An 11,660-nucleotide genomic window follows, 5' to 3' on the forward strand; every position below is an offset into this window, starting at 1 on the left:
TCACGTGCTAATCGTTGCTCCGTTTTCCGTGCCAAGGAGCCGAACGCAGCCTAAGGTAAGGTAGTCCCTTCGTTTGTAATAGCAAAATGAAGTTTTTGACAATTAACATTATATTTTCAATAATTTTATTGCTACTATCACCTTTCTTAAGAGATTGTTATTCTAGGTTTCTCTTAGAAGCAAGGATTAATGTTCAAGGAAAAAAACATGCAATGCATTAAATGATTTATTACTCCTGGTTGAGAGGAAATGATTGTTGATGGTAGAATGTGAGAAATGGTTGAGGGGAGGATGTATGAGGATAGAATGGGGAGAAATTTAAATATGGCATGATAATCTTTGCAGAATAAATTTGAATCCAAGAGTAACCATTTTTTTGGGAAATTAGAAATAAAAATTGGCAAAATCGTGTGCGTTATTGATGTCCAAAACTATAAGTGAAAATACTAGGAAATTAATAATTATATAGTATAAATATTATATAATCAAATTGTATGAATAAAAATGCATTTTATGTTGGTAAAAAGATTAAATGCTATCCTTGGTTAAGAAATTATATATCAATACTAGGCAAAAAAAAAAAAAACTATTGAGTTTGTCACTCTTTGCCACTTTGTCGGTTCCAATGCTTGCTTAAGCATATATAATGTGATCGGCCACGCCGCCCGATCCCCAATCTCTGCTGCTATTGTCTTCACTACAGATAGCCATCAATACCTATAAAAATTAGTTAATCATCAGAAAACGTTACCGTCGTCCGGATTCAACGGCGCCACTAGCTGGCTTAGTGGCCTATTCAAATTTACACTCTTTAGCCAGAAAGCTAAAAAATGGTTAGACATGTTGCATTAGTCATCAGAATTTATTTTAGCTAGATGTTTTTCAAGAGAAATCCTATGCGCAACTGATCTACCTGCAAAAATGATGACCCAATATTGTAGTGTTCTTCACATATTTATGATCATCTATAAGGTAGCACACGTACTTACACTATTTTGATTCCACATTTTGTTTTCTTTCTGTATAGAAAAGAAATTAATATGCCCCCATATACTTGTATTCAGTTATGACTTGGATACATCTGCCCCGCCTCCAATTTTGTCATGTTTGCCCCCGTATGGGTACCCTTTGATGCAGACCATTCAGCTGGAGTACTACTAGCTTGATTCAACGAGTAACTATAAGCCGACACTTGAATCCATAGACGACAGGTGCACGACAAAAGACCATCAGACTATTAAGAACAGGCCATTCACGCAAGGACTCCACAGAGTTGGAATGAAGAACGAACCAGGCAGTACCCCCTCCATTTTATATTAGAACTTCATTCATATCAAAGACGTTTTACCTTTTTTTTCTAAGTCAAATTTTAACTTTGATAAAGTTCATACTCCCTTCATTTTGTGTCTAGATTCTTTAATATCTATATGAATGTAGACAATGCTAGAAAGTCTTACATTATAAAACAGAAGGAGTAGAAAACATGGTATCAAAATATATTTAATGTTAAATTTAATAAAGCCAATTTGATCTTCTAGATATCAACATATCGGTGTCCACATCAAGAGCCAACTCGTACGATGCAAGTACTACACCGTTACCAATAGCTACAGTCAAAAATCACATTGCAGTGTTGGCATCCATTAAAATCACAGAAACCAAGGCCCAAAACTACCATGTAAACAAACATAATAATGTGTCCGATCTTGCTCAATTACAACATCATCAACATCAAACACAGAGAACGAGGGGTCGGAGCCATACATTATCATCTTGGGAAGTGTTTGGTCTGTTACTGGGGCTAGAAAGGAACTCTTCAAACTAAAGTGCAAATTACAAATATTCCAAAATTTGGACTAAGAGAATCAAGTTCTAAATACTGGACAGGAAGACAGTTAGCTTGACATCATGATTTGATCGCATGCCTGAAGGGCCTGGTTTGCATAGTATCTTACATCCACATCAGGGTCCTCACTGAGTTCAACGAGGCATGGTTTCACGTTCTTCTCCACAACCTACAAAGTAAGTATTCATAATATACCCCAATAACCTGTAAATGTCCTATAGCATTACGAAGAAAGGAATCAAGGCAAAAAAAATACTGCAACTCACAGATTGATCAAGGATCGGTATAAGTGCCTGCAGAACCTTCGCAACATTGAATTTGATGTTTGGCACTCTGAAATTTAGAAAAATATTTGTTAATAAGGCCTTGATCAGATGGGTAAACTATACATTTACAAATTACAAATTTTTCACCTGTCCTTTGAGGAATTAATCACAACAGGGAGCAGCTGTTGACAAGTGATTTCGGCACCCATGACAGGGGCCAGCAATGAAATAGCTTGCAGGATGGTCATGCGGTAGAGATAATGCGGGTTGTTTATCTTCTCCAGCACCTAGAAAATGAAACATGTTAAGTTAACAAGACTAGAAATTACAAGCTATTACAACAAGCATATATATGCAGTACTTCACTGTATTAATTTGGACAGAACTAGACTCAAGCAAAAGTAAACTTTGGAATAACAAGCTTTGTTTGAACAGATTATCCTGTACTTTCTGAACCAACAAGTTAACCTTAAATTAACAAACCACATTAACTTGACAATATGTTATCAGCACCATTGCATTAGATTTATCATCAGTCAACACGCCCACAGTAGATTAGTTTCATAGTTGACCTCTAAATATTTAGACATGATTTTCTACCTTCCATGAAATAACAACGACAAACTGGCTTCCACTAGGCTACATTAAAAAAAAAAGAATCAGGTGGCTTGCTTGTTGCGATAAGGATTTCATAGATGCAAATACACTATGGTTCAGACATTATATAAAAACCAGAGGGGTTAACTTGAGATATCAGTGGCATTGCAACACTAGATAAGCTTCAATGTGAAGCTCTATAAAATTTAGACATGCTTTTCTAGTTCACATGCAATAAACATAAGATAACAATACAAAAAAATGATAATAATACAGTTGAGTTCCAGACTTCCAGTAGAGCTACATTACAAAAAAGTCAGCTTGCTTAAGGATTTCACAAATGCAAATACTGACTAGGGTTCAAATATTTTATAAATAACCTGAGGGATTATATGCTGCATCGCCCATTCTGGACCAAACTCCTCAGCTAGGCGCTTCAAGTTGTTTGCAGCAGCATCTCTGATTGAGAAGACCTAAAATTAAAGATCCAGTTAAAAACATCTTAAATAGCAGGTTATAAATACCACTTGTCCATTCTGCATTAAAAAAAAACTATATAATCACTGAACACAAAAGCATGATATAGTTTCTATGAACTAAATGAACAATAACAAAACTTGTCTTTCAGAACAATGACAAACCTATTTTAGTAAGTCATAAATGTCGGAGATATTCAAATGTGTGCCTACTGACGTTTGCAACTACCATAATTGTCACAGCATTTTTCGTTAGTAGCGAAAAATATCGGTGTGCCCAAATTTTCTGTTAATAGTTTGAGAAAAAATATTGGACATGTCTGAATGTTAGTCTTTCAGGCTGTATTGTGCTGGACTGCTGGTGCCACAATAGAAGTGAATTCAGGTCATTTGCTTGCAAAAAACAGTTGCTACACTCACGTATGTTGATAATATTAGAGTGCCTTTGTGCACAATATATAGATGATCGAGAGACTTAGAATGACAGCCTGGTAAATACCTTATCTTCCAACCATTGCATGCAAAGTGCCCCCAGCTTGTCATCGAAAAATCCAACGCCTAATTGACTAGCCAATAAAGGAATGTACTCAATTATTGCAAGCCGAACCCTCCAGTGCCTATCCTCTGCAAGTTCTACGATCGCCGGTAACAGTGATTGTGACAGCAAATCAATTCCAATAACCTGAAAGATCAAAAGGACTCAGTAATGAATTTTCTATGACCAAGGAATTTATCAGTCATTAGGGAAGCAAAATTGAAATGTTATATTGAGCTGTGGGACTGATGTTTTCTAAACACTGCAGGTAGTCAATACCTCAAGGTTAGGCTGGTAGAGAGTGAGAATCCTTTAAAAAAATAACCAGGTTTGCCCTTGAGGGGTATTCTAGCCAGTTTTGATAGTCGAAGTGTGTATAAAATGTCTGGTGTCATAGTTGAGGGTTGATTTCTAGACTAAAATAATTGTTGAGGTGGAGTAAATTAGACTTCACGCTAATAAAAACAGCATGAACATCACAAAAGATAAGATAAATTCATTTCAATAAGAAAAAAACATGAACATCACCTGATTAACTTGATCGAGCTTGCTGATTATATTGAGCCGAACATCAGGAAATTCATCCTTGAGCAAAGAAAGGAAAATAGGAAGAAGTTGTTCGATTGTAGCCTCCTACAGAATGCCAGAAACAAAGCAAGTCAGGTTTCCAACAATCGTGAAGCAATGGTAGTAAACAACTGAACAGTAAAGCTGTTGCAAACAAATAATTTGAATTATTTCAAGTAAAATTTTATGAAGATATTTTGCTTGTGACCTTTCCCAAGACCGGGGCCATTCCCATAATAACTGAAGCCAAAGCTGAACGAACATGCTGAGATGAATCTGATGACAATTCCTGCAGATGCAGTTGGCAAGTTAGTTTGCTGGGAATAAACAGCAGCAGAAAACCAGTTAATAATATTTGGTTAAGCGTTGGCCCACCTTGACACAAGGAAGAATATGCTGAATTGCAAGCTGAGGACTTAAAATCCTACAGAACTTAGTAACTTTCCCTGCAGCCGCTATCCGCACTTCCGCCTCATTGTCACGAAGGAGACGAACATATGCCGGCACCAACTGCTCCCTATTACCAAACACATGAACATACCATAGATGAATATTGGAATCAGATTACAAAATTATGTATTTAGATAAGAAATAAATAATAACTTGCACCATTTAAGGACCAAAGTATTTATGATTGGTTTTGACAGAAAAGATTTAGGACATAAGGCGCATAATACCTAGAATGTTCAGGACCAACTGCCTCGCAGAGCTCATACAATTGATTGGCAACCATATAACGAACTCGCCATGATTTGTCCTATTTAATGAGTTACAGAGAGTAAAAGATGTCATAATTATGGTAACACATACAACAGAAGCAACTCGGAGCATCAGGAACCTCTAGCAACTAATGAATGTCTGCAAATAAATATTATATGTGATATCAAGTAGATGACACTGAGGTACCAAGTAGGGGTGTAATTTACCTGGGAGAAATTGACAATAACTGGAAGGATATGTGCTACACAATCTTGTGGTTCCAACAATTTCCCAAGAGCAGCACAGCCTTCAACTGCCAACAAGCGTACGGAATCTTGATCTGGTAATAAAAGGCCAGCAATATTGTTAGATGCATTATTTAGGCTGCAGAACATGTATAGTAAATGTCCCAACTGGCTCAATCATGCACTATTTGCTCCATGACAGAATTGTCCCAACTGGCTCAATCATGCACTATTTGCTCCATGACAGAATTCCATTGAAAGGCTAGTACTATGATTTCTGAGAGTTTGTGTTGATATTTGTTATCTTCAGGCACTAATGGACTAACATTGGACTAGCATAAACAGTTGTACAAATTGAATAATGGATGCATACAAATAGCTCTTTATGCTAGTTCTTGGTACAAAACTGAAGCAGCAAATGAACTGGGAGTGGTAAATTCAACAGAATTAGAATCAGCAATGCAGTAAATGGGTACAGTTTTTTATTAGTTACTAATAGGATTATTAAAGACTATTATGTCATGAATGTAAAGAAGTATGAAATAGCACAAAATATTATGTGAGAGGTGCATGGTACCATCTTGGGTTAGATCATCAAATATCGACATGACTTCTGTCTTTAGATAGTTCTGTTCAACTGTGGCTGCAAACTTTCCAAGATTTGATGCAGCTGCCCTTCGGACCATAGGCATGTCATCTTGGCATAGCTGACCATAAATGGTCCTCAATTCTGCCTTCAATTGATCAGGAGCACTTGGATATGCTATATGGAAAAGTCCACAAGACGATACTCGAGCTGTAAACCACTCACCAGCTGCTAGCCTCTGAAAAGAGTAATGCATGGTTAGCTGAATACAACACGATGTAGTGTAAAATAGTCTGTCCATAAAGTATTCATTAGTGGTGCTAGATGGAATGGACTAAGGAAAAGGAAAATGAAAGCATGATAACTAATGCCATTGTGGCACTGTTTCCAGTCAACAATTGCAATGTGTTAAAATAGCTTCTATGGAGAACAATCAACAATATATAACAAAATTGCAATTGACAGGCAAGAAACAAACACAAATATCACACAATTGTATGCCAAAGTAACAAGAAACCTACATAGTGAAGTTGGCAGCGAACTGATAAATCTGGCAACTCTACAGAAAAAAAACAATTAAATATTAATAAACTTCTTACCTTTACTACTGGAACGAACCAGTCTACAATGTCACTTTCCTTCATCTGTGCTCCAATACGGCACAGAGATTCAACTGCCTTGTCTCGGACACAGGTTTCCTCCACTGTACACAATGTCTCCAATGGTGGTAGCAAAACATGAGCATGTTCTACACCCCCAACGTAAGGAATGAACACGCCCAATTCTTCAGCCATAGCAAGAAGCACCTCATCTTCATCGTCATTATTTTCACTGAGAAAAGGAATTAACTCCTTCCGGGTTCTTTCTTCTCCAAGTGCTCGTGCAATTGTGGAGAGCCTCCTAATGGAGTTCAGACGCAATTGAATATCTTCGTTTTTGAGCTCATCTATCAGTATAGCGATGGGATAAAGAGGCTCATCCATCGAAGCCATCAGCCTTATCAAGGATTCCTACAACTGTAAAGAAAGAAGATTAGTGCTCTATGGTCATTGGAATCTAGCAAAACCTATAATCATATATTTCTCATCTTAGGCACGGTTCCATTAGAGAAACAAATCCATGTAAATCTAAAAGGTCAAGAGTGAACCACGCATATAACTCACAAAATCAAGCCTAAACTATATCACTAATTAATATATGGTTCAATCAAACCAAGCATACAATATACGACTTGCCCAAATACAATATTTGTTGACTCTCATTAGATGTAAAACAGAGATGTCGTCTATTATCTACACATGGTTTCCGGAGAAAAGTCAGAAAACAATCTCATCTAAACATTCTCAGACATATCAAGCACAATGGAAGAAAAGAGATCCTTGTGTCGTCAACAGATCTAAAAACAAGATACCTAAAACAGAAGAATTTCAGCTGGTGAATGAAGCTCAGACAACTTAATTCGAATTAGATCAAGGACCACCCTCTCAGCTTTTTATGGTATATCGTTAACATAATTTTTCACCTTTCCAGGCACATTTTCAAAACCACAAATTGCAACCTTTCCAGGCACAAATTGAACCACAAAATAGCAACGCAGAAGAATAAATTTGATGTGCGGCGAGTGATTCATCACATCAGGGTAACAGAAGAACCAAATCGAACCACAAGAGACCAATACCACCACCACCAACGCACAAACGTAACATCCCACTAGAAGCACCCACACATACGGCAAATAATAAGCCCTCCCAATCCGCCCCCAAAATCACAGCCCCGAAGGAGAACACGCAGGATTCGTACCAACCGCGTCAAAACCAACGTTTCCCCCCAACCAAAATGGCGCAGATCTAAAGCAGATGAACCACACGGCAACATAAATTAACCCAAAAAAAAAAGCAGCCGCGAACCGCGCACCGCACGGCGGCCACCGGAAACCTAACCCCCGCGCCTCATCCTCGACGGTGGGGGTGCCGATCGGGGGCGCCGCGGGCCAGTCGAGGTGGGGTCGGCGGCGCAGATCTAACGCGCGGGGAGCGAAGGGGAAGGCGAGCGACGGGCGGATCCTCACCTCGCGGGGCCGGATCGGCGGCCGGCGGAGAGGGGGGCACCGAGGGGACGCGGCGGCGGCGGCGGAGGAGGATGAGGAGGAGCGGCTCGCGAGGGGTGTCGCCGCTGAAGTTTAGGAGGAAAGGGAGGGGGGAGAGATGGATGGGGATGGGTGATGTAGTGGTGGGGGTGATGGATGCGGAAGGAAGGGGATCGGAGAGAGATAATTGAGCTCAACGGGAGCGGGTGGAACGGAAGATAGCAATGGGCCGGGCCGGGCCGTGCCGGACCTTGTCCAGAGTGATTTTGTTTTTTACTGTGCCCGTGCGTTGCAACGGGTAAAGGTAATTTTAATCATTTATACAGATGGGAAAAAAATATAAAGGAATAATAATAATAATAATAATAATAATAATAATAATAATAATAATAATAATAATAATGAAATAAAATTGCAGTAACCTTTGATAAAAAAGATAAAAAATATATAATTAATTTTCCATTAATTCCATTAGCTAAAAATAATATAATACGAAGTAGGAAAAGTTATTCTCAAATTTTTAGCAATTTTTAAAAAGCTTAAATAGAGCAAACTAATTATATAAATGAAAACAAATTTAATCACCTAAATAAAACAATTAGACCTATAATTGAAAATATGTTGCCAGTTCATTTAAACATGAGCCTGCGGGTGTGTGTGGTATATATCTCTCACTTGTATGTCGTGGTCTTTTTTTTGACATAGAAAAAATGCCCATGCGTTGCGACGGCTAATTAAAATTATAACAAATATAAAAATTTTATAAGATTAAGGTTTAGTTTTATATGATATGAGCTCTTTAAGAAAATATATTTATAATGAAATAAAAAAAGTTCAGCTGAAGTGACCTAAAGTGAACTTGTTCCATACGGAGCGCGTACACGTGGTCCATGAGGCGGCCCAATAGTGTGGGCGGCCTGGGAATAGAATCGGGGAGGAACAACTTAAGCGACCTAAAGTGAACTTATTCCGTGTGGGCGGCTTGGGAATGGCGTTCGACCTGACGCGGGAGAAGCCAAAGCCGTCCGATCTGATAGACGGTCATCCCGACCTATATAAAAGTTCAACAGCCCAAACCCTAACCCTAAAATCATTTCCCCTCCCCCTCTCTCTCTCAAAACAACGTGGCGGCGGCCCGGCATACCGACATCCCTGCGACGGCGGTGGTGGTTCGGCAGCGACGACGACACCCTCCCCTTCTGGCGTCGGCATTTTCTTAGTGTTCTTGAATCTGATCTTGTATTTTTGTAGTAGTGTTTTCTTTAGGATTTAGGTCCAAATTTGATGCGGTCTCTCATTTATTTTCTTTCTTTTCTTTTTTTATTTTTTGCCATCGGAGAGGGATTGAAGCGGGATCGATTGCACGTGCGATGGAAAATTTTTTTTATGGACAAAAACTATAACCCATAAGCCATACAAATTTTTTTAATTAGGTATATATAGATATTGAATCGGACTTTCCTTTTTTTTCATTTTTTTTCGCCCTTTTTTCGTTACTACGGATGTCAGAAACGTCTTTATTTATTTTTACCGCGTCACATATAATCGGATTCGATTTTTTTCGCCCGATTTCTTTTTCACGCTTTTTTTCACAGATGGACGATGGAAACACTTTTTAATTTTTAAGTAGTAGAGATAAAGATAGAGATACAGATTGAGATAGAGAAAGAGAAACGGAAAACTTTTTTCGCAACCTTTTTTTTGGAATCGGACAGAAAAAAATTTTACGCTTGTTTTTTACCGCGTTGATGGAATCAGATTCGATTTGTTTTTTTACCACGCTGTGTCACATATAATAGGATTCGATTTTCTTTGGAATCGGACAGATACTTTTTTTTATTTTTTTTCGCCATTTTCTTTACCGCGTCGACAGAGTTGGATTCGTTTAGACTTTTTTCCTTTTTTCGCCCTTTTTTACCGTGTAGACGGAGTCAGAATCTTCTATTTTTTTCCTTTTTTTCGCCCCTACTTTTTCTGGATCGGACATATTTTTTTTCTTTTTTTTGGCCGGTTTTTTCCCTTCTTTCGCCTTTTTGGATCGGACAGGTTTGGTTTTTTTTTTCGCTCGCAGATTTTTTTCGTTTGTTTCGTCTGTTTTTTTATCGGACAGAGTCTTTTTTTTTCTTTTTTTGCCCGGTTTTTTTCACACGGTTTTTTTTCCCACGGTTTTTTTGACGGACGATAGAAGCACCTCTTATTTTTTAAGTAGTAGAGATTTAATGTTCTATAATATAACGCGTTTATTATGTATATATAGAATTAACTAGTAGCACCTTCATGTTTAATTCATTTTTTAATTCTCTACCCTAAAAATATTTAATCTTATTGAGTGCATGCATTTTACTCTATCATTTATTATGTAAGTCATCTTGACTTTTTAAAATCAAACTTCTTTAGATTTAACTAAGTTTATAGAAAAAGATAGTAATATCTACAACATCAAATTAGTTTCATTAAATATAACATTGAATATATTTTGATACTATGTTTGTTTTATGTTGAAAATGTTCCTATATTTTTTATAAACTTTTCCAAACATAAAACAAAATTGGCTAAGAAAGAAGTCAAAGCGACTTATGGATAATTTATTAGAGCCAAAAAATGAGAAGGTTATAATATTTTTTTTCATTGCGTTACTAGTTGTTGTGCCTTATATTTTTGGTTGAAGAGAATATTATTGTATTTTTCTTCTAAAAATATATTGCTTTACTACTAATCTACAAGCTACATATAATATCCATCCAATACAAAAGGTTAAAAAAAATCCACCTTGGCCATCTCCCTGAAATAAGCACGATCTGTTGAGCATATGTTTGAAAACAATTTTTGCTTGTTTAACTTATTCAATCTAAAATGTGACATTCCATTGTAATATATGATTTGTGAAACAAAAGCTCGACAAATTGTGCATGCCTATCTTAGAATCGTTTACTGATCATCTTTCCTTGTCCCTACTTTATATGAGTAAGAAGCAAGATTCTTTTGTTTTCCCTAAAAAAAAGAAATACATTTGTTATTGTCATGTATTATTTGAATACAAGCATCATGTGAATATTTCCTTTTAGGAAAAAAATGGTTATACAACATTAAGAGCTCCCATTTCTAATTTTGTAGCACCAAAAGTTATCTCCACTCTTTAATTTAGCATTCCATCCAAACCTCTATTTGTTTTCTTTTCTTTTTATTATCTTCCTGACAAAATATGATATAAACACTACCGCTACCTTCTTTTTTCTTCCTTTAGTCCTTTATCTCTAAGGGCAAGAGCAATGCTTACCCCCTCCGTCCAAAAAAAAAAATCAAACCCAGGGACATACTAGTATGTCTTTGGTGGAAATAAGGTGGGTCCCACCACACCCTCTGACTATGGTCACAATGCTTAAGACATAAAGTGATGGTAAGTTGGTCCCACAACTATGTAAAAAAGTCCTACATAAAAATAGGTTCCACCATGTCATAGAGTCATTCTCACCCTTTCTAGTGTGCATGTGTGTTTTATCTCATTATTTTATTTCTTAAGGTTGAGCCATAAGCTTATGGCCATTTTTAGCATTTAATGCTTTATGGCTAATATCCACAATGTATATGACTTGTTATAAGGTCTTATGTCACATCGTGGATGCCCTAAATCACCATTCCTAAACTTAGCCTGAACTTGTATAACCTCCATTCTCAAACTTCCCCTGGACCGGCACTTAGCCATACCTCTGTTTCTGAACTCGTCATGGACCAAGGGCTTTTAACTATTTGCCACTCT

At 37.3% G+C, this 11,660-nt stretch overlaps 1 protein-coding gene across 2 annotated transcripts; it reads right to left on the reverse strand.

Annotated features, from left to right (window-relative positions):
* Positions 1-1,649: 1,649 nt before the first annotated feature.
* LOC4346507 (serine/threonine-protein phosphatase 2A 65 kDa regulatory subunit A beta isoform) lies at positions 1,650-7,998 on the reverse strand. Of its 2 annotated transcripts, none has more exons than XM_015756619.3 (13): positions 7,886-7,998; positions 6,417-6,833; positions 5,809-6,055; positions 5,214-5,326; positions 4,965-5,044; positions 4,663-4,804; positions 4,496-4,576; positions 4,249-4,353; positions 3,685-3,867; positions 3,090-3,182; positions 2,260-2,399; positions 2,113-2,179; positions 1,650-2,003 (listed from the first exon to the last, which is right to left on the reverse strand). In XM_015756619.3, exons 2-13 carry the CDS (start codon positions 6,807-6,809, stop codon positions 1,896-1,898), a joined length of 1,752 nt encoding a protein of 583 aa, XP_015612105.1. In that variant the 5' UTR covers positions 6,810-6,833; positions 7,886-7,998; the 3' UTR covers positions 1,650-1,895. The 2 variants fall into 2 exon arrangements, with proteins under 2 accessions (XP_015612105.1, XP_015612104.1); XM_015756618.3 differs by having other exon boundaries at positions 1,650-2,015.
* Between the last annotated feature and the right edge of the window lie 3,662 nt (positions 7,999-11,660).

Source organism: Oryza sativa, chromosome 9 (genome assembly GCF_034140825.1).
Source record: "Oryza sativa Japonica Group chromosome 9, ASM3414082v1".
Taxonomy (NCBI): domain Eukaryota; kingdom Viridiplantae; phylum Streptophyta; class Magnoliopsida; order Poales; family Poaceae; genus Oryza; species Oryza sativa.